At 49.1% G+C, this 23,969-nt stretch overlaps 1 protein-coding gene across 6 annotated transcripts in view; it reads right to left on the bottom strand.

The window, feature by feature from the left end:
• PPARD (peroxisome proliferator activated receptor delta) overlaps positions 1 to 23,969 on the bottom strand; it is an 82,453-nt gene that overhangs the window by 7,053 nt on the left and 51,431 nt on the right. For all 6 annotated transcript variants that reach the window (XM_042986191.1, XM_042986190.1, XM_042986189.1 and 3 more), the window contains one exon: positions 9,410 to 9,640. In XM_042986191.1, the coding sequence (XP_042842125.1) occupies positions 9,410 to 9,539 (130 nt within the window). In that variant the 5' untranslated portion in view covers positions 9,540 to 9,640. The remainder of the gene's footprint in view (positions 1 to 9,409; positions 9,641 to 23,969) is intronic.

Genomic DNA, 23,969 nt, shown 5'->3' with positions numbered 1-23,969 from the left:
CTCTAGGAGGATGGCAAAAAGTTTCCAAAGCATTTCCCCAGATCTGACATACAGCAGGCATTTGGGAAATGGCAGCTCTACTCTCCAGGGTAAGTCAGAGCATTCCTGGGCTGAGCTCACCGCTGGGGAGGAGAGAGAGGGTGTGTGCGTGTGTGTGTGTTGGGAGAAGCGACTGTTTTGGGAAGAAAGGAGCAAGAGGGAGGAAGCAGACAGAATTTTTTTAGACCATCCTTGGGAAGTAGCTCTCTTAGCTTAAGAGGCTCCACTGTGTGGACCACGTGGGGTTGTGTGAAATGTGTTTTGTGGACACTGAATTAGTGCAGACCTCTGCAGAGCTGCCCTTCACTCCCCTCTGCTGGGAAATGTGATTCCTGCGTGGACTCCGGAGATGCTGTAAAGGATCACTCAAGAAGTTCAGATTCATTCTCACAAAACTTCTTGCTCAAGTACAAAGAATGCAGGTATCAGTCATGTTGACTGGGAAGCATACTGAACTTCCCCAAGTTTTTTCCTATTAAATGTACAAGATGTTCGAACCAGGCGTTGTGAGTGTAAGCGCGGAAAGCACTCGGCCGTGGCAATGACTTCAGGGTGTATGTGCTGCCAGATGACTTAGTAAGAATTTCCGGGAATCCCTTCTGAATCTCTCCCTTGGGCACTCAGAAACGAACCCTTCCCGGGGAAAAGGGACGTGCCCCGAGCCCCAGTCTCCCAGCCCAGGGCCAGCTGCATGGCCCCACGTGCCATCTGGCCTGCAATGCTGGCCTGCCAATCTGCTCTATTCTCTGCTCTCTTTCCTGATGACCAAGCAACCTCATCGGCGGCACAGGCCAAATCCCCAGACCGGAGAAGCAGTGGCTCAGAGCAGGATGGTACCTTAGGGAGACTCAGACCATGGAGATGAGCCCAGATTTAACATTTCCCAGGCTGCTGTTCCTACCTCTACGTAATACAGATTTAGGCCAACTCCACAACATATCTTGATTTCCCTCCCATGGAGTAACCCACCCTCCCAGACCAAAGTGCACTCCACTCTTCCCACACCTTCCTCAGCTCTCCCTCGGGTCCTAGGAGTGACAGCAGAAGAGCCTTCAGCTAGACCCCATCTCGGCCACAGGGAGGGGCACACAAGCACCAGACCAGACCCCAGCAGGGAGGACCGAGCGGTCTGCTGCCATCCTGGGCTGGTGACACAAGGGCAGGGGTGACACAAGTCCCTGGTTCCTAAAATGGCCTGTCCTGTCCCAGAGACTTAGCTCCTAACCTTCTGTCATTCCACGGGGTGGAAGCACCCACCTCAGCCCACAGATGGGGGCGAGTGGGCTCCCTTCCTCTCCTGGGCACAGGGCTGTAGGGGAGCCTCCAGCCGTGGAGGGCAAAGCCACTTTGGTTTTCTTCCTAGCCTTTTGTCACCACATGACAGACTATGTGTGTTTACTCAGTGTTGGGCGCCCTCCACCAGAACGTAAGGGCCACGGCACAGGAGCTCTGCCACCAGGGTGCTGCCGGATGGGGAGCCGGCACTCAGTGACTCTGGAATAAGCGGTCCTTAAGGTCCCTGGGCATCCTGAGCTCAGCACCAACTGGCTAGAGGAGCTGGGCAATATCCACCACTCCTAGAGGCATTTTAATAGGGCAGGAGAACTCACAGGGCGAATTGTTGGGAGAAAACGAGACCTGCGCAGATGCCAGGCACAAGGGTTTCCGGCACTTCCTCCTCTGATCTGTGTGGTCTGTAGGCGTGCTCACTTTGTGTCACTTCTTGTAAGCAGTGTTGTTTTTGTGGCTGACACGTCTGCCTCCTCTGCTAGACTTGGGACATCTCTAATCACGTTGTCTTTGGGTCTCAAAGCCCACCTCCACCACCGAGTCTCGTCCACAGTAACCAACCTCTTGGGTGGTGCCTTCCTTGTTTTCCCTCGTGACCCTGGAGGCTGGGCAGGTGTCTGGTCATTTGTACTGCAATGCCACCCTCTCTTTTCATTCAACAGACATGTGATGAGCACCAGCTGTGTGCAGGGTGGGATCGGACCCTGCCCTGGACTAGCTCAGGTAAGAATGAGGTAAGAAAACTGGAACACAACATGGCGAGTGGCATCACTGGCCGAGGGGCAGGCAGATGACACAGGACTGTTGAAGGAGCCACCACTCAGACATGAGACTGTCAGGGAGATTGCTTCCCTCTGGGCTCAAAGGTGAGAGCTTTGGGGGTGCCTGGGTGGCTCAGTTGGTTAAGAGTCTGACTTCAGCTCAGGTCATGATCTTACAGTTCATGAGTTCAAGCCCTGCATCGAGCTCTCTGCTGTCAGCACAGAGCCCACTTTAGATCCTCTGTTCCTCCCTCTTGCTGCCCCTCCCCTGTTCCTTCTCTCTCCCTCCCTCCCTCCCTCTCAAAATAAATAAATAAACTTAAAAAAATAATAATTAAAAAAAAAATGAGAGCTTTGGAAGACCTCCAAATAGCTTCCAGATGCTCAGGAACAGCAGGCTTGAGAGTTAAGAATGTGACTCAGGAGCCATGTGGTCTGAGATCAAATTGGTGTCTTGGGCTCAAAACCCAGCTCTGCCTTCTGGGCCTCAGTTTCCTTCTCAGTAAAAGAGAGATAGATGACAGGCATATCTATCTGAGAGTCATGGTGAAAAGTAATGGAACTACCACAGACAGAAGGCCTAGAACTTGGAAGAGGCACGGAACTATCAGTGTTAAGTTAGGAGGATGCCCGTCAGCAAGCTGCAATTCTGCCCTCTCCAAGCTGTGTACCCCACACAGGCAGGGACCTTCCTCTTTCTGGCTGATTGTACCCCTTCACCCACAGCTTCACAGAAATCCAAGGTTGTGGGGGAGGGGAGCGTCTCTGCTTATGAGACCCGGAGAGGCCCCAGGCCAAGACCAAGCGTCTCACTTCCCCTGGCCTGCCACCGGCCCTTGGCCCAGGGGCATCAGGATCACCTGGGAGACGCCAAGCTGCTCAAGCCCTACTAGCCACCAAAACCACCTGAGCTCTGCATCCTGAGGAGAGACCCTGGGTGTGCATCCCAAGGGAAGTGCTGCAAATGGGGACTATGGAGAAACAGGCCCAGGGCGGTGTCAGGGCACTGGGAGATGGATGTCCTGCCCCCAGGTGGTGAACAGGCACAGGCTGCAGAACTTGAAAGCAGTCAGCGAGGCTTGGTGGTAGCAGGCTAGTGAGACACAGGCACCCGCTGCCCATTTGAGGGGAATAAGAGAACAAAAAAACTGACCCAAAAGGCAGAAAGAGGCAGAGGAGATGAGGGGCTAGGGTGGGCAAAAGCGTATGCATTCTCCAGGGGGAGGTTTTGTGGCAGTGTGCATGTGCTACTGGAGTGGTGGTGATTCGAGAGTGGGTTTTCTAAAGATAAAAGATAAAGAATTTGGTTTCTTCCTGGTTGACCACCTGGCTTAAGGGTTTATCCTTGAATCACCACCCTACCTAAAAGTAATGATGGCAGAATGCTCCGCGTTCTAGGGACCAGGTTCCGAAGGCCCCACAGCCTCACCATGAGCCATAGGGTTCTGAGAGGCCCTCCCATACCAGGAGTCCCAGCCTTGGTGTCCCTCAGGAATGCTGGGTGGAGCCATTAGGGCATGCCATTCCGAGGGCTGCCTGCCTGCACAGCGGGCCACTCTCCCAAGCCGGCACAGCACAGCCCTCCTCCCGCTCCTCCTCTGTTCTCAGGAAACGTACTTGCTCACCTGATGGCCATCATCTGGGCCCTGAGCCCCCGCCTCTGAACTTCCACTCCAGCCGCACCCTGCCTGACCTCCCAAACATCTCCTGAGGGTCTACCTCCCCCTCTACCGCAGGAGGGGAGGGGGAAAGAACCAGCATTTATCAGCCCCCCACTAAGAGCTTGTTAGTATCATTTCATATCACCTTGGAAGACAGAACTGACCCCATTTAAGATGAGGTTAAGGGATCTGCCCAAGGTCACCTAATACACGGTGGGACCAGGACTTGAACCTAAACCTGACTGCCCTGTAAAGACTGTGTATTTATATGAATAACAGCTCTTTTTTTGGGCACGCCTACTGTGTACCAGGCGCTCTGCTGGATACGTTGTACCATTAATCCCATGTGAACCTTAAATAACCCTTCAGGCAGGTCTACTTATCCTTTTATAGGTGAGGAAAGTGAGGTTCAGAAGGTTAAGTAACATGTTGACAGTGGCATTAACCAGATCGTTAATTTTATATGTCCTCTTGGCCAGGCCATGATACCCATGGTACCCAGTTTTTGATCAAACACCAGTCTAGATGTTGCTGTGAAAGTATTTTTTAGATGTGATTAAAGTTTTTTTTTAATTTAATTTTTTTAAGTTTATTTATTTATTTTGAGAGAGAGAACGAGTAGGGGAGGGGCAGAGAGAGAGAGAGAGAGAGAGAGAGAGAGAGAGAGATTCCCAAGCAGGCTCCGAGCTGCCAGCGCAGAACCCAAAGTGGGGCTCAAACTAATGAAACTGAGATGATGACCTGAGCTGAAACCGGGTCAAATGACTGAGCCACCCAGGCGCCCTTAGATGTGATTAACATTTAAATCATGACTTTCCATAATGTAAGTAGGCCTCAGCCAATTAGTTGAAGGCCTTATGAGAAAAGACTGAGGCCTCCCTAAGAAAGAAGAAATTCTGCCTCGGGACTGCCTTCAAACCCGAGTTACGGCATTAACTTCCCTGGGTCTCTTGTCTGGTGGCCTGTCCTGCAGATTTTCAACTTGCCAGCCTTCACAATGGTGTGAGCCAGTTCCTTAAACACACACACAGGAGCGCCTGGGTGGCTCAGTCGGTTAAGCGGCCGACTTCGGCTCAGGTCATGATCTCGCGGTCCGTGAGTTCGAGCCCCGCGTCGGGCTCTGTGCCGACAGCTCAGAGCCTGGAGCCTGTTTCAGATTCTGTGTCTCCCTCTCTCTGACCCTCCCCTGTTCATGCTCTGTCTCTCCCTGTCTAAAAAAAAAAAAACAAAAAAACAAAAAAACACACCAAAAAACCACACACACACACTCCCTCTCTTTCTATGTATGCACACATCCTATTGGTTCTGTTTCTCTAGAGAACCCTGACTAATACAGCAGCAGAATAAGAACTGGAACCTAAAACCATCCAATCCCTTGGGCTGAGCTCTTATTGTACTCTATGACTTCCCATAAGCATGTATATGTTCATTACTATTAAATCAGTAATTCATGATTATGATAAATGATGAGACATGTCACTGCTGAGGATGACACCGTGCCATTATTCAAATGTTTGGACTCAGAGTAAACACTAAACCCAACTCCCAGAGAGTGAACGAACAATCAGTTGTACCATCTTGGATTACAAGTTCAGCAAATAGACACTACTGACCTTATTCACATCATTTATGTATGGATGAAGGTTCTCGCGCATATCTAGTTTCCATCACTGCAGGTATGCTGTTGTCACACCCGTGAGAGTGGCCAGGAGGGGCCAACATGGTTACCTTTGCTGGCAGAGCCCCATAGGTAAATAGCTTCTGAAGTGTCAGGGCCAATTCTGTGGGACTCTGGAGCCGGGGTACTAAGCAGCCTCCTTACTTCTGTTGTCCTGTTCACTTCACAGTGGGCTTCTCAGGGCTGCCGCACAGCCTTGTCCTCAACTGCACAGCCAGCCCCTGCCTGGACACCCACCACATACTTGCTGAGAGAGGAGGTGCCCAGGCCAGGAGGAAGGACACCTGATCTTTCTCAGCTCCATCCCCACATGAAGACCCCTGACTTCTTTCTAGGGTGTGGCTGGGATGCCCATCACTAAAGCAGGAGGGGACAGCAACCCTTGCCATGACCCAGCGGGGGGACACTGGGCATAGGAGTTTCTTCGTCCTGCCTGCCTTCTCAGGTGTTGAGCTCGGTATAGACACAGAATCAGTGCAGAACCTCTGAAGGGTCAGAAGAGAAGCAAACTGTGTGATCTTCCTTCTGTTTCAGGGCTTGAGGCTGTGTCCCATCCTCTTGAATTCCTGAGGGGACTCCAGAGGCCAAAGTCATAGACTCATGGCAGAGAACCTTACCCAGCCAGCCCTTGAGGTGGGCACACTTTAAAGGTAGAGACTGAGGGGTGCGTGGGTGGCTCGGTCGGTTAATCGTCCAGGTCTTGATTTCAGCTCAGGTCATGATCTCACAGTTCATGAGTTCAAGCCCCACATTGGGCTCTGCACTGACAGTGTGGAGCCTGCTTGGAATTCTATCTCTCTCTCTCTCTCTCTCCCCCTCCCCCGCTTGCTCTCTATCTCTCCCTCAAAATAAATAAAAATAAAATGTAAAAGTAAAGACTGAGAATGGAGAAGTGAAGACTGAGATTGGAGAAGTGAAGTCACCAGCAAAAGCCACAGCTCATAATCACACAGACTTGAGATCCCTGCTCTGGCTCCCCAAGGTGAGGCTCTTTCTTCCAGGGCCTTTCACCTGCTGGCCTTTTTTGGGAAACAAAACTACTTTAACTTTTTGTTTTTAATGTTTATTTATTTTGACAGAGACAGAATGCATGAACAGGAAGGGGTAAAGAGAGAGAGAGAGAGAGAGAGACAGACAGACAGACAGACAGACAGAGAGAATCTCAAGCAGGTTCTGCACTGTCAGCTCAGAACCCAAATTGGGACTTGATCCCACAACCCTGGGACCATGACCTGAGCCGAAATCAAGAGTCAGACATTCAACCGACTGAACCATCCAGGTGCCCCCAAATTACTTTAACCTGTTAAAGAAAAGCAATGCGTTTGCTTCTTAAATTAGGAGAGTACTGTAGATTTGAGAATAATACATAATGGCATGTACCAAAGATCCTACTCCTTTGAGTTAATGGCATAGTCCTTTGTGTGCATACTCTTCTAGTGCCTTCCATGATACTTAAAGATTTTTTTTTTTAAGTTTATTTAAACTTGTAGGGGTCAAACCCACGAGCCGTGAGATCATGATCTGAGTTGAAATCAAGAGTTAGACGCTTGACCGACTGAGCCACCCAGGTGCCCCGATACTTAAAAGATTTTTAAGCAATGGGATCCCCAATTTGTCAGGAGCTGTTTTTCCCGTCAGTGTATTCAGACCTACCCTATCCTTGTTAATGACTACACCGCATTCCACAATATGCCTCTACCACAGTTTATATAACCAATTCCCTACGATGGGAGCTTGCCAATTTTTTGCTTCTATGAGCAGTGCTGCAGTAAATAAGTGTGGAAATCTCTGCGTGTTCTGCGCGGGTATTTACATGGGATACATTCCTAGGAGGGGAACTGCAGGGCCAAAGGAATGTAAAAAGTGTTGGCCTGCGTAGCCAAACTGCCCTCCACCCTCTTAGCTGGAGGGCCATGTCTTCCCCCTCTGGCCAAAACGGTTCTCTTTGCTAATCTGACAGGCTAAATGACATTTTATCTTGAAGACATCTTCTTTGATTAGTGAGTAGACTGAAAAACATTTTGTTTTCTGGCCAGCTGTATTTGTCCTACCATGAACTGCCTGTTTCTATTTTTCGGTTGTTTGCCTTATAGAATTTGTGGGAACATTTTTTATACTATGGCTTTAACACATTATGATTATGTTAAACAACCCCCTCCTGTTTCAAATCCTGAGCAAGGAAGTCTTCCTATCTCTTCTTCATCGATTTATTGATAAATGGAATATATTAAATACCACATCATACATAGCACCGCAAGGGCGGTTGGGCAAACTTCCCCCCAGACATCTCCCTGCGTGCCCTAATCCCATGGATAAAGCTCCCCGAGATGCCATCATCTTGCCCACTTGCCCTGCCTGGGCATGCAGGCACTGTACTCTGATCTGTACGTGAACAGCAGTATCATGTGAGGATATGGTCCCACAAGGCTGTGTAGGAAACTCCAGGACAGGTCATTACTTCTGTGTGCCTGGCCCCAGATGTGGGGATAGGGTGGGCCAGGCTGGGTGGTGAGTCCACAAATCCCATGGCCTTTTCTTCCCTTTTCACTCTTCCTCAGTGACGTAGTTTGCTCATTCTTAGCCCCTGGTGTCTTCCTTCTGCTTCCTAACCTTCCTTGCCCGTCTCAATTTCAGAACAGTACATGCTATTAGCACTAAGTGACCGATCACCTCTGGTTAGCTATTCCTTTTCTGAGAAAGGCTCGGTCTCCAACTTCATCCCAGTCACCAGCCAACACACAGGGAATAGGTTACCGTGGGGTTTGGGGGATACTTTCTCCTAAGGCCTGAAATCACACCAAGCCCACTTTGGTCACTCCTGGGTATGTGGGTGGGCTCAGAGGGATGGGATAATGGCCTTTCCCTTACCCCCGCCACGTGCCCGGAAGAGGAAGAAGCGCTGCAAAATCCAGGGACTCGTTTTGCAGGTTCAAAATAGTGTGGCTCAAGGATTTGGGCCTTTCTTAGCTACAGGCTAGGCAGGAACCTGTTCTACCTCAACAGCCCCTGCCCCAACTCTGACACCATCTACCTCCTCTCCACGCAGAGATGGGTTCCAGAGTCCATCCTTGTGGGGTGGGCCTACTCCTCCACCCTGAATCACCACCATCTGTGGTCAGGATCTCCTTCAGCGGAAACCAGTAGCAAAATCAGGATGTCCCCTCCTGGAAGTACATCCTCTCATGACACCGAGTTCCCTCTGAGGGAAGGGAGCAAGAATCAACTGAATGTGTTGGCACTTATGTGGAGGGAGAAGGAGAGGAGTGGTGGGGAGGGCGCTGGGAGCAGGGAAGAGGCAGCATCAGCAGCAGGGAAAACCAGGGGCCAAGAAGTGGATTCTGAGTGCCCCTGAAGGTGGACGTAACATCATCACGGTGACAGGGACAGAAAGGTACAGGGTCCCAGAGAAGAATGTCTACCCTGCTACTAACAGTGGATAAACAAAAGGGGAACCAACAAGCGAGATAAGAGAAGCTAAAAACTGTCTGGCTGCACAAAAGTAATCTTAATTACAGTCATTCATACTAACCGCTTAGCATTGATGCCTAATTATAGTGCAGCTCGATGACTTGTATAATTGGCACCAGATCAATGGAGTTGGGTGTTCTGACTGATCATTACAGTCACAGGTACAGTCGACCTTTCCAGTGTGTTGTTAATGTAGATTGGCTCCGGATCCCTTGGGCAGTAGCAGTGGGAATAATACTGACGACACGCATGACAAATGCCAGCTCATTTAATTCCCACAAAACTCCCTGTCCACATCCCCCACAAGCCCCGTCTGTTTTACAGAAAGAAGAAGTGCAACTGCCTGAGGTCTTGCAGCTGATGAGCAACAGAACAGGGGTGTGAACAGAGGCTGTCTGGCTCCAGTCCTGAACCACTCTGCTACTCTGCACCCCATGACGTTGTTTGCAGAGGGCATTTCCTGTTCTGCCTGCCGTGCTGCCTCCGCCCCATGTCCCCTGCCGCGCCCTCACCTGTATAGCTGCTGGAAGGAAGCGAGCGCTCTGGTCCTCCGTTGAGTTCTGGGCCTCCTTCTGCCTCTGCCACTTCCTTTTTCTCCTCCTCTTGCCGGACCTCAGGGGCTTCCCCTGGTGGCTGCTCCATGGCTGATTTCCCCTCGGCGCCACGCCTGCAGGCCCGGTCATAGCTCTGGCATCATCTGGGTCTGGACGCAGATGGACCTCTACAGGGAAGTTCCCATCAGCCTGGGCCAAGGGGCAGACAGGAAGAGGATGAGAAGGTGATGGAGCAGGGCATGCATGAGGGCTAACACCTGAGGAGCCGGTATGGAGGGGGCTCCCCTGCTCCTGCTCCTGCGTGGCAGGAACGCCTCCTCCTGCAGTGCTATCCTGTGGTCTCCACTCCTTGCACCACGAGGCACTTCTCCTTCTGCCCTGTATCCATTTGGTTCCTGAGACAGGTTTGTGGGGTTCAGAGCAGTCTCCATGAACCAGACAGGGCGACAAGCCACCACATCACTTTTCCCAGCCTCCTCGACCCCATCCTGCTCTTTGAGCCAGATCAGAACGACTTCAGGGGATTTTTTCAAGCTCCTGATAAGCACTGCACCTCCTAACCACCATCCTGTCCCTACTCCCCCACCCCCTGCCCCCGCCCCCCAGCACTCAGGCTCTCCTAAGCCACAATTCTTGAAGGGAGCGGATCCTATCCTTCCTGTGTTTGGGTGTGGGGGGAAGAGGACATGAGTCCCTGCTGGGTTAGGCTCACAACTGGCAGCAGATCTGCAACTAGACCCTCAATAGCATAGCCATCAGGCAAGGGGAGATGCATTCTGTCCAGGACTTTCCAAGATGGGTTACTGGGTGGTGACCCCCACATCCTTATCACCCAGGAGGAGGCAGTTCCAATCTCCAAATAAAATATTGCCCACAAATGCCACAGTCAGCGGTGGTAAGATCCTGAGGTGTTGCTGGTGAGGGTCATCCTGGCAGGGGACAGTAGGCAGAGGCCTTGAGAGTGGGGTAGATTTTGACCAGAGATGGCATGAAACTTGTCTTGGAGGTACAGCACGAGAAAAGACTCGGAGGCAGCACAGTGGGGGAACCGTAAGGAGTCCTGGTGACCAGGCAGTGGGTGCTGCAGGAGAGAGGATGTGGAGGGAGGGCTGGGAAGGTGGGCTGTATCTAGGCACGTGCAGGCTGTGGGAGGATAGAGAGAGGAAAGGTCTGCTTTACAGAAATTCAAGCATCTGTGGGACTTCTCCTGCATGTGCCATGGGCAGCTCAAACTCAACCTATCCAAACAGAACCCATCATCTTCCCCCAAACCCACCCTTCCTCTGGTAATCCCCACTTGAGTGACCCGTGTGCCCATCCACCCACTTCTCAAAGCCAGAAGGCAAGGGTGAGCTGAGACTCTTCCCTCACCCACGCTGCTCTACACTTGCAGACTTGGCTGTACGCTGGAACCACTGGGGAGTTTTTAAAATGTGGATGTCTGGGCCTGTCCCCAGAGCTTCTCATCTGATGGTCTGGGGAGCAGCCTGGGCATTGGGATCTTTATTTCTAATTTTTCTGCTGATTTTAATGTACAGCCAAGCTTGGGAATCAATGTTCCACAGCAAAGCAACTTCCAACTGACAGTAAATCTTCCCTCTCATCATTCCTTTCCATCAGGCTTTCATTTTTTGTTCAGACTGACAATAACCTCTTAGTTTGTCAACAAAAGGCAGTTTGGAAATCCAGCCCTAGAGTCTAAGAGCTGGGGGGTTGGGAATCTGAAGATACAGGGAGTGTCCTTGTTGATTTGACAGTCACAGGAAGGGATTCAGTTCACCAAAGGAGATAGCAACATGTCAAGGAAGGTCAGGGGCAAGAGAGACTGGGGACAGCCGGACAACTCAGAGTCATGGGAAGGGCTGTTTCACAGGGGAGGGCTCAACCATCTCAAATGCTGCAGAGGTTAAGGGTGATAAACTGACACATGACCCCTGGATTCGGTGACTACCAGGTTGTTGGTGACTTTGTGAGACAAGTTTTAAGTCAAGTGGTTAGGACGGAACCCTGGGCTCTGAAGAATAAGTGGTAGTGAAGAAGGTAGGACAGTGAATGGAGACGAGCTTTTTTTGGTAAATATGTCAAGGAAATAAATGTACAAGAGGATACTGCCTTGAGAAAGTGCTGAAGCCAGGAAGTATTTTAGACTAGGGGAGACTCGGTCTGTGGATAAAGAGGTCTGCAGAGAAAGACAGTCTGAAGATTCAGGGAGGTAGCTGTGGCAGAATAACTGATGCGAGGGGAATAATTCAAGGGCACAGGGTGAGCAAAACACAAAGAAGTATCATAGCAATTGGGGAGGGGGTGGTTAAAGTTCATATGGAATGGCCTCACTCTTTTAGTTAATAAAGTAGAAGAGAAAGTTGTCTATGGAGAGTAAAAGACGGGACTTGCAGGAAGCAAAGAGGCTGGGTGGAGGCACTTTGGCAAACATGACAGGGAATTCACGGGAGAGGAATAAAAAGAATTACAGTAAAGCCACAATAATTAAAACACCGTCGCACTGGCACATGAACAGACAATCAGTGAGAGAGAATACAAAGAGTCCATAAATAGATGCAAACACATACGGAACTTTAGCATATTATAAAGATAGTACTTCAAACCAAAGGAAAAAAATGGATTCTCCAAGAAATGGTACTGGGACAACTGAATAGTCATCTGGAAAAACTAAGATGGATCTCTGCCTCCAACCTTACACCAAGACAAGGTCCAAAGAAGTAAACAAAAATTTTAAGTTAAAACAAAATTATATGGGGGCATGTGGGTGGCTCAGTCAGTTAAGCGTCCGATTCGACCCAGGTCATGATCTCACGGTCTCATGAGGTTGAGCCCCGCATTGGGCTCTGTGCTGACAGCATGAGCTGCTTGGGATTCTCTCTCTTTCTCTGCCCTTCCCCCACTCATACTCTCGGTCTCTCTCAAAATAAATAAACTTTAAACAAACAAACACAAACATACATGAACTATTGGGCACGTGGCTGGTACAATCAATGAGACATATAACTGTTGATCTCAGGGTTGTGGATTCGAGCCTCACACTGGGCAGAGCCCACTTTGAAAAAAATTTTTACATATTTGAACTATAAAAATACTCTTGAGGTGGGGAAGAGCTAAGCATGACACTAAAGCTGTAAAAACTTTATGTGTTAAAAGATTATGGATAAAAGATTAGTAAATTTGATTACATGAAAATATAAACTTTCTACATGGTAGAAAAAAAGTCATAAGAAACAAAATATAATAAACTGGGAAAAATATTTGCAACTCTCATCAAAGGACTAATTTCTCTAAAATATTTCCTATGAATAAGTAAAAGGACACCAATCTAATAGATAAATAGGCCCGGGATATGAAAATGTATACAGAAAAGGTACCCATTTGAAAGGCTGCTGAATATCACTCATAAAAAAAAGAAACTCAAATTAAAACAATACTGAAATATACTTTTTACAATCAAATTAAAACAAAATGTTAGGGCACCTGGGTGGCTCAGTTGGTTAAGTGTCCAACTCTTGATTTGGCTCAGGTCATGATCTCATGGTTCGTGGGATTGAGCCCCCTTGTTGGGCTCTGTGCTGACAGTGTGGAGCCTGCTTGGGATTCTCTCTCTCCCTCTGCCCCTCCCCAACTTGCACACATGCTTGCTCGCTCTCTCTCAAAAACAAATAAATAAACTTAAAACAAACAAAAGCTAACACGCTGCTAAACATGTGGGGAACCAATCTCACACATCCCTGGTAGAGAGGTAAGTGGGCACAACCTCTGAAGAGGGTAATTTGCTACATTTATCTAAATTACAGGTGCACATTCCCTTTGACCCAGAAATGCCACTTCTACGTTGTATTCTACAGCTGTTTCTACTGCAGCAAAATGACCCAAAGTATTGGTTATTCGTGACAGTATTATTTGACTAGTAAGAGGTGGGGAACAAGCTGAATGTCTATTAACAGGGGCCTTTGCAAATAAATTATGATACGGAAACAGGAATTCTGCACAGCCACATATAAGAGTCATGATGTTTATGGACTGAAATGGAAGTATCTCTAAGACATATTAGTAAGGGAAGACAGCAACTTGCAGAATGAAGTGAAGAGCTACAACCTCATGCAAGAAAGATCTACTGAAGCTATGTTTGCTCATGTGTGTGTAAGCCAGGAAGGCTACACAGAACTGGGAACACTGGTTGCCTCTGGACCACTAAAGGGAGAGGGGTATTTCACGGTACCTTTCGTACCTTTTAAACTCTGAACTACAGGCGTGTTGCCTGTTCCAAAAACAATTTAAACTGGAATAAAATAAAAAAGGTAAAACATACAAATGACAACGTGGAAGATGAGAGGGAGGCAGCTGGAAGTGCTGATGAGCTTTAACAGTTCGGGCAAATATAAATGGAAAAATTTCTAAGATGACCACTAAGACATACAATACATACACACATACATACATACATACAATAGCATGTATGATTTCCAAATTATTATCGTAGAGTAGGAAAACTTAGAAGCCATGTAAAACTCTACCTTTCTGACTGAGAAAGTCTCACAGATGGGAGACTATGGTGACACAGAAACTAAATACGATGTAAGATGGACCCTGGAACAGAAAGAAGACAGTAGAAGAAAAACTGGCAGGATCCGATAAAATCCACTTGGTTTGTGGCACTGAACCAGCGTTCGTTTCTTAGTTTGGGTACGTGTCCGGAGTTTACGTAAGATTGTGCACATTAGGGGAAGCTGGATGAAGGACATATGGGAACTCTGTGTGATCGCTGTGGTATTTCCATAACCCTACAGTTTTTTCAAAAAACAGCTAAAAAACGTTCTGGCTTTCTGGCTTCTCTTGAAAACTGGGCAGACCTGGCCACTGGGTGCCTGCATGCCCCTGACACCACGCAGAACCCCTTTACCTACACACGTGTTCACCTCTGGTCCCGTCTCTACTACTTCCTGCTGTCACTCCCTAAAGGTGTCCCCTCCGGCAGGAACCTGAGTTTGGTTAGAATAAATCACTTCCTCAAGGATCAATCCCTGATCATCAAACTTGGCAATCACCAGACCCAGAGTAAGGCAGTTCCCATGGCCAGCCCTGTGGCTCTGATTACCACTGGTGGCCTGGGGCGATCACTTCTAGTTGTCTACCTAATTCCACTCCCCATCTTCCTGAGTCCCAATCTCTTTGGATCAGCCACGCGCTTAGCTAAACACTCAATTTCCTGAGCTCTTCTGCAGCTATCCAGTTCATGTGACACAATTCTGACCAACGATATGTAAACAGAAATCTGTTGGGAGGGCCTTCTGAAAATACTGTTTTTCTCCTGATAAAAAGTGACAAAGGTTTACCTTCTCTCCTTCCTGCCCGCAACAGGAATACTGTGCCTGGAGGTGTAACTGCTCCCTTCTGAGCAGGAGAAGACAGGTTAGGAGGGTGGGGCAGAAAGTATGAAGGGGCCTTGTGCAGGGACTGACCTAGCCCCAGAAGGCCTGTCTCCAGACAGCTTGCGGAGGTGAAACAACGAAATGCCTGTTTTACAAGGCTCTGTTTGCCAGACTTCAGCCGCATGCAGCTGAACACAATCCTAACTAAAACAGCAAGATACAGGACACTTAGCCAAGGAGGAGAACAGGGTTGTGGAAGGGGGATGGCGACAACACCGGGAAAAGGACCCTGGTGATTACCAGGAGCAGTTTGTGACTAGTGTGGCATGTAGTAAACGCTCTAATTAGTTACTATCTGAACAGCAGGGGCCGGGCACACGGAATCTTCATTCTCCACAGGACTGAAAAGTCTGGAGGTGGAGGAGGCTGGGGCAGGTGAGGCGTGAGAAACCCTCAACCAGGCCAATGGCAGAAGGGACTACAAGGAGGCTTGAGGAGCCACAACGAGAGTATGGGCAGCATGGTGACAGAAGGGTCACACAATGTGGTTTCTCAGAGCTACAAGCACAGCGGTGGCAATGACCACAGGGTAAGAGGCGTGAGGCTGATCAGAACCAACTTTTTGGATCCGTGTAGCGTGGATGTCAGTGGAAATGCACCCCGGACCGTGGTGGTGAGAGCTGGGGAGACAGGGACATGAAGATTTGGGGTCCCCCTTGGCAGCTGGAAACAGAGGAGGGAAAACCACAACCCTGCCTCAGACAGATACTTGACAAAATATTTTCTCACTCATTCCCTCACACCCTCTGATCCTCTGAGTGACTCTGGGGAGACGGGACGGAGTTCATGGTCAGGACTGAGTCCTGGAAGGAGGGGTGGGTGCTGACTGAGCTCCCACTACACGTCACATCCGGCGTGTGAAAAACAGGCTCTGCCAATCCTCACGAGCTGCCACGGGCGAGCCTTGTGAGCTCCCCTAGGGAGATGAGGGAAGCGACAAAAGCTCAGTCCTGTGGAGCCTGACAGGGTGTCTCCTGGAAAAGGTGCCAGGCTTCTGAGGAGCTGTGGGCAGTGGGCCACCTTATGTACCTCTGACACCCTGAGCCTCAGCTTCTGCTCCATATCTCAACTGCTGGAAGGTTATTTCCGGTGACCAGAGGAACTGTTATCAGTTGGGGGGGTGGGGGAGGGTGCAAGTGATCACCTCTTGAAACAGATGTGGTTCTGGACTCTCGCCAGAGTTCTGCATTTGGGGCCAGGATCCTCGGATTCTAGGCAGACGGTCCTCCCCAGACTGGAATGGTCTCTTCTGGCTGTGACCAGCTGAAGGGGGAGGAGAGCAGCAGTCCGGCTGTTCGAAAACCCACACACGTCCCTTGGGCTGTTTCATATTTAGATGTAACCACTGTGCTGCAGCCCATCCCTGCATTTTGCCAGAAACCATCCATTTTCACACAGCCCTGACTGTTCCATTTACAGCTGAGGTCTGCCCACCTCCCAGCGGCCAAGGCCGCCCCCATCCCTACCACTGTTCTCAGCCTGCCCAGTCAGGAGCTACTTTGATCTCCCTGGGCCCTCCCCGCCCCCCGCCACCCCAGGGCCCAGGCCCACAGGCTGGGTTTTCACAGGTGGCTGCCACCCCACTACCACTACCCCTGCAATGGACCTTATTTCCCTTCCTTTATTCAGCCCTAGCACTGAAAGTAGCATGCCCTGGCACTAGGTTTGACTTTTATGTGGCTGAGAAGCCCAGGTTTTAGCTATTGCCACCCCCCAGGGCTGTGCCAGAGTCAGAAACCCTTTGACTGTGTCACAGCCTCCCCCTATTTGGGAGGTTGGTGCTGGAGTCAAACGGGGCAAAGGTCCCGCAGCCGGCACGAGGAGGCGCTGCTCTGCTGCCCTTGGACAAAAAATGGAGTCCCCAGCAAAAGAATTTCTCACACAACAAATGCCTGGACTACTCTGCTTCTGGCACGCACACACGTGTGTGTTGTGTGTATAAGTGCACACACGAGCCTGTCGCGCAAGCAAACTAGTGCTCCCATCCCAGCACCCACTCTCTTGCCCCAAGAAGAAAGTCAGGCCTTCTGGCAGCAGAGGTGGGGGGAGGCACACACTTCATCCATTTCCCATCTGCCCATCCCACGGGCAGAGGTAGTTAGGAGCTTAACCCAAATGACCCTAGGGAGGCCTGGTCTGGGGTCTGAGCAACCACCACCTGGTGCCCTGATCCATCCCTAGCCGTCCTCAGGAGATGGAGCATCCCTGACGCCCCCCGGCAGGCCGCATGCTCCGACTGGGGTCAGGCAGAGTGCCGGAGCCCCACTCATCCCTCAAACCTGACAGGCCTCTCTCTGCATCAGAGCCCACGCTGGGTCCCAGCCTTAAGCTTCCAGCCCACCGCCTCCATCACAACAGTACCGCTTCCGTTCTCCGAGGGCTTACTACATACCAGGTTCCGTGGGTACGGACACATTTAACCCTCACAACGACCCTAAGACTCAGATGCTGTTATTATTTCCATTTAACTGATGAGGAAATCGCACCCAGACAGGGAAGGTAACTGACTCAAGGTCACACAGTAATTGGAATAGCAGGATTGGAGCCCAGGCAGGTTGGTTTGGTGTTCATCAGTGCACTGTGTGCCTTGCATGTGATGCCGGGTGAGACTGGACCAGAGGCTGGTATGTCCCTGCCCTGCTGGATCTAGAAGCTGCTTTTAGCCTCAGTCTGGAGCCATCACTGCTGAATTCTTTGTCTAGCTGCCAATCCCCTACTGTTTTTCTGTCAACAGTACCCTGGGTCAAAGCCCTTCTGAATACTCCCTGCCAGAAAATGACTTCTGTGTGCTAAAGACAGCCATAGGCTCTGGTCTCTGGCTCCTTCTCCAGTCCCATCTCACCTGCCCCTGTCCCAGCATCACTCTCTGAAAGTGGAGGGACGTACAGGCCTCAGCTTGGAATGCTGTCCCCTCTACTAGTTAAGGCCCATTCTTCCTTCAAGGAAGGAAGCTCTCCCTGAGTGGTCCCATTCTGTTCCTTCCTAAGGCAAACCTGAGCCTGGCTCTCCGGATCTGCGATTACTGCAGCAAACTGCAATGTCAGGCAACTGGTGTGGCCTCACCATGTTATGATCAGTTTCCCAGACAATGCCCTCTATCTTGCCGAGTGAGGTAGGTCCCCAGCACCTGACACCACGCCTGGCATTTAGTGGGTGCACAACACACACTTGTTGAATGAACACACAGAGTACAAACATTAAGCTCAGGCACAGTGTTTTCACTTGTAGCTTTTGCCGCTCTATCCATTTTCATGTGTCACTGCCCCTGAGATGCAATACTCTATAGAAGTTAATTCCAGGGGCTTCTGTGTCAGGCCTGGGCTCTAACCTTGGCTCTGCCCACCCTTTCTGTGACTTGGGGGAAGAAACTAACTCTTCAGAGTTTCTTAGCCCTGAATTTGGGAAACTACCACTTAACTTGAACAGACGTCATAAGTATTCATTAACCACACAGCAAATACTTAACAGTGCTGAGTATATGGAGCACCTGGGTGGCTCTAAGCTGATCTCGGCTCAGGTCACTGTCTCACAGGTCGTGGGATCAACCCACTGACAGCACAGAGCCTGCTTGGGATTCTCTCTCTCCCTCTCTCTCTCTGTCCCTCCCACACTTGCTTTCTTTCTCTCTTAAAATAAATAAATAAATAAATAAATAAATAAATAAGCATTAAAAATAAAATAAAATAAAATAAAATAAAATAAAATAAAATAAAATAAAGTAAAATAAAATAAAATAAAATAGCGTTAAGTATATGGTAAATGTCTGGCCAATAGGGACTGTGGCTGCTGCCATTATCATCACTGTTGGCTCATCTTAAGGGATTAGAAGGAGCAAGTGATATTCCAGGACTTACACAAACACAGAATTTCCCACTTCCCTGCTTTACAATCAACTGTGTAAAAGGGAACTGACAGGGAGCTCCCTACTCTGGACATGTGCTTCTCTTTCAGAGAGCTGGGCCCAGACTTCCTCCCCGTGTTGTGCCCTCTGCCCTGATGCAGATGACCCAGCTGCTGCCCTTTCCTCCCTCCCACCACGGCAGGAGGATGAGGGTCAGCAGTCTCCAGAAGACGGGCAGAGGTTGCCCCATTTCCCTGGTAAGTGCTTTCAGGATCAGCAGTGAGAGAGGCCATGGGAGGATGGACCTGCTTGACTCTGTCCCAAGCTTTCCAATCAATCATTAATCCAGGTACTGACCCAGTGCCCTGGTTTTCCAGACCAGCAACTCCACAGGGCTCTTTGCTTTCCATTTGCCAATTCAGATCACCCCATTCCTCTCAGGGTACAGGAGAAGCCTGTGTACCTTCTTGCTGGCAGGCCATCTTGAAGCTAACCCCAGAAGTAGCCGGGGGCTGGTTTTATTCAGAGTGTGCTGGAACCAGAGAAAAGACAGGCAGCAGGCCATGCTTGCCCTCACATTATCTAACTTAGCTCCTAACCCCTGCAGAGTGGAGCTGAATTAAAATAAAAGGAAAAGTTGCCTCAGGGAGCTACTGAGAGCTTGTAGGGGAAGAGAGACGTGAGGGGGAAAGAGGGCTCTTCACCTGGGATCAGCGGGGCCTGAGTACGCTGAGGCGCAGACCCTCAGCCATCACCTTTCCCGCTGTGAGGGTGAACCCGCTGAGCACTGCCCCCTGAGCACTGTCCCCGCTGCCTCCGAGTGGAGCTGCTGCAGACTGAGGATATTAAAAATCTGGTTTTCACAGACAACACAACCTCAGCGATGTCGAAACATGTACATATGGCATAAAAACAAAACTGGGGGGGGAGGGGCGGGCGCCTGGGTGGCTCAGTCGGTTAAGCATCCAACTTGAGTTTGGCTCAGGTCATGATCTCACACTTCATGAGATCGAGCCCTGTGTCAGGCTCTGTGCTTACAGTGAGAAACATGCTTAGGATTCTCTCTCTAAATAAATAAATAAAACATTAAAAAAAAAAAAAAAAAAAAGAGGGGCACCTGGTTGGCTCAATTACTTAAGTGTCCAACTCTTGGTTTTGGCTCAGGTCATAATCTCCCGGTTCATGGGATCGAGTCCCAAGCCCCTGCTTGGGACTCTCTCTCTCTCTCTCTCTCTCTGAGCCTCCCCTGCTCGAGTTCTCTCTCAAAATAAATAAATTAAAAGAAAGAAAGAAAGAAAGAAAGAAAGAAAGAAAGAAAGAAAGAAAGAAAGAAAGAAAGAAAAAAACTGGAAAGACATGGCCCAAATTGTTGATGGTACTTTTTTTCTGAGGGGTCAAGTTATGGGTGATTCTTATTTTCTTAATTCTATTTTTCTGTGTTCTCCAATTTCTTCACAATGAGAATGGGTTGCTTTTATGATGGGGGGGGGGGGAGACATTTAAAACAGTGTCATGAACAAAGAAAACTGAATAATATGCTGAGATACTGATGAAGTAAAAGAAAGGCCTGCCCAGAAGAGACCCAGATCTTTCCTACTGGAAGCCTGAGGGAGGAATGAGGATCTGCCACTGTTCACAGAAGGCTCCCGAGGTAAGGATGGTTGTGCCAGCAGGAGAGGGTCACTCCAGGGGACCTTTCCAGAACACTCCTCATCTGAGGACCTCAGGTGCTAATAAGGCTGCCAGTGCTATCAATGCCCCTCCACTCTTCTTCTGGTCCCTGCCAGCTGCTGCCAGCTGCTTTCATTCACTCATCCAACAAATATTTGTTAAGTACCTAATATCACGTGCCAGGCTACACAAACCAACACAAATATGTAACCAACACAAATATGTAACTAGGAATGATGAACAGGGCTCTGAAGGACAAAGGTCAAGTACAGTGGGGGCACACTCAGAGCATGCTAGCCTAGGGTGTGTGGTCAGGGGAGGCCCTCCTGAGGACAAGACCTCGGACTGAGAGGGAGACCTGTAGGGTCCCAGGGCCACCAGGAACAGACATGTGAAAAGGTCCCACACAGACAGAAGGATGGCATGGACCCTCTGAGAGCACAGGAAGGCTGGTCATCATCTGGGGCTTCCAAGGGCAAGCTAGGGTTGTGGGCGTTTACCCGAAGAACAGCAGAGAACCTAGGACGGTCATTTAGAAGATGGGCAGGATCAGAGCTGCATTTAAAAAATGAACTTCTTGGGGTGCCTGGATGGATCAGTCAGTAAAGCATTTGGCACTTGATTTCGTGAGATCAAGCCCCGAGTCAGACTCTGCACTAACAGTGTGGAGCCTGCTTGGGATATTCTCTCTCTCTCTCTCTCTCTCTCTCTCTCTCTCTCTCAAAATAAGATAATAAACAGAAAGAAAGAAAGAAAGAAAGAAAGAAAGAAAGAAAGAAAGAAAGAGAAAAAGAAAGAAAGAGAAAACATTTCTGGCTGCTGCAGAGGACAGGTTGGAGAGTTCAGCTGGGTTCTGGGAAGCCAGGGCTATAGCAAACCTAGCTGGGGCATGGACAGGGGAGAAAAGGCCACCTCCCAGAGCCCCGGAAGGCTAGGCATGGGAAGCAGCCACCTGTTCATTTCTGGGAAGATCCAGGCCAAAGAGCCGAGGGGTGAGGCCCTCACACAGAGGTGCATGCTTCTTTGGGTGCTCCATCTGTGCTCCAAGTAAAACGTCAGGGCAGGGTTAGATAACCTCCAAGCCCCTTCCTGCTCTGGCCTTCTTGGCTCCAGCCTCCCAGTTCTGTCCTGGTCATAGTGATTCCAGCTGTGACATACATATGGATCTGGGGAGCAGACAGTGGCCCTGGGCCCTGCTTGGCAGGAGGCCAACTGACACAAGCAGCCACATTTCTGGGCATGACAACTCCACCAAGCCCTCCAAACTCCTGACACACAGCTCTCGTAACCAGCACACCAAACTGTGGACCAGTGGCCCTGTTCTGGGAGCTAGGTGGTTACAGGGCACAGACTAGATACCACTACACATACCCTTCTCTTTTTATTTTGTTAAATGCTTATTTGTGTGTGTGTGTGTGTGTGTGTGTGTGAGAGAGAGAGAGAGAGAGAGAGAGAGAGAGAGAGAACGCATGCACAGGCAGGGGAGGGGCAGAGAGAGGGAGAGAGAGAATCTCAAGCTCAGCTCAGAGCCCGACGAGGTGCTGGATCCCATGAGACTGAGACCGCAAGATCATGAACTGAACCGATATCAAGAGCTGAACACTCATGGGGCGCCTGGGTGGTTCAGTCAGTTAAGCGTCCGACTTCAGCTCTGGTCATGATCTTGTGGTTCATGGAGCCCCATGGTGGCCTCTGCACTGACAGTGTGGAGCCTGGAACCTGCTTCTGATTCTGTGTCTCCTCTTTCTACCCCTTCCTTGCTCACATTCTGTCTCTCTCAAAAATAAACATTTAAAAATTGTTTAAATATTTTACACACACACACACACGCACACATATACAGACATACATACGTATATATGTTCATGTCCTAGGAGCACTTGGGTGGTTGAGCCGGTTAAGCATTCAACTCTTGGTTTCGGCTCAGGTCATGATCTCATAGTTTCGTGGGTTCAAGCCCCATGTCGGGCTCCATGCTGACAGTGTGGAGCCTGCTTGGGATTCTCTAACTTCCTGTCTCTCTTCCCCTCCCTCAATGGCACTGTCTCTGTCTCTCTCAAAATAAATAAATAAACTTAAAAAAAAAAAAGTGTTCATGCCCTTGGGGCGCCTGGCTGGCTCAGTTGGTTAAGCACTTAACTGTTGATTTCCACTCAGGTCATAATCTCACGGTTCATGGGTTTGAGTTCCAGATCAGGCTCTGCATTTACAGTCCAGAGCCTGCTTGGGAGTCTCTCCCTGCCCCTCCCCCACTCTGGCACATATGTGCACTCTCTCTCTCAAAATAAATAAACTTTAAATAAATAAAATTGTTCATGTCCTTTGACCGTGTAATACCCTTCACAGGAAAATACACTGGGCTATTCAATGCAGTGTTATTTACAACAATGAAATAAATTTTTTTAACAATGAGAAATATTTATAATGAAAAATAACAGAAACGACTCTATGCCCAATAGAGGAATGGTTAAATATATTAGGCATCCCCTGAAAAATGGAGTACTATTCAGCCATTAAACTCATGTTTCCATGCGGTATTTAATAACTTGTTTTTAAGTGAAAAATAGTAAAAGTACTGGGGTACCTGGGTGGTTCAGTCCGTTAAACATCCGACTTAGGCTCAGGTCACGATCTCATAGTTTGTGAGTTCAAGCCCCTCACCAGACTCTGTGCTGACAGCTTGGAGCCTGGAGCCTACTCCGGATTCTGTGTCTCCCTCTTTCTCTCTGCCTCTCCCCTGCTTGTACTCTGTGTCTCTCTCAGAAATAAATAAAACATTTTTTAAAAATTAAAAAAAAATAGTAAAAATACAGAACTACACAGGATGATTCCCATAAAAATGACTAGAGAAAAAATGGAAGGATGTTCCCTTGTATGAATAGGGTGATAGGTGATAGACTGTTTTTCTGTTGCTGTACTTTTAAAAATTTCTATACTGATCATGTATTATCTTCACCCTACTTGACCCATCAGAGATCTATTACATTGCTGGATCCTTCCTCCTTTACACCTTTTCTTACTTGGCTCCCAGGCTTCCTGGCTGCTCCTATGCAATTTCTTTTGCTGGTCCCAGGTAGGAATTTTCTTCCCAGTCTGAAGATCTCTTTCATTCTCCAGCAACACTCCCTTCCTTCATGATCTTAAACTGGCTACTGGCTTTCAATACCTTCAATATGCTTATGACTCCCATATTTACTTCTCCAGTCCAGCTTCTCTGACATCTTCACATAGATCCCCAATTGTTTCCAAAATGAGCCTCTGACATTCCCCAAGGTCCCATCTCACTAAATGGCACCTCCCACCTTCTAGCTGGTCAGGCCAAAATGTTGGAAGTCAGCAAATCCTGTGGGCTGTGCCTTTAATAAATGCCCAGAATCTAATCACTTCTTACCACCTCCACTGCAATGATCCTGGTCCAAGCCAACATCACCTCTTGCCTGGATTATTCCAACAGCCTCCCGCCTGGCTTTTCTGGTTCTGGCTTCACCTCTACTCTCCACACAGCAGTCAGAGTGATCCTTTTAAGTCAGATTCTGTCTCTCTTGTGATCCAATCTCTCCAGGAGCTT

The sequence above is a fragment of the Panthera tigris genome, chromosome B2, assembly GCF_018350195.1.
Source record: "Panthera tigris isolate Pti1 chromosome B2, P.tigris_Pti1_mat1.1, whole genome shotgun sequence".
In the NCBI taxonomy this organism is placed as follows: domain Eukaryota; kingdom Metazoa; phylum Chordata; class Mammalia; order Carnivora; family Felidae; genus Panthera; species Panthera tigris.
This window is presented reverse-complemented; position numbering and strand designations above follow the sequence as displayed.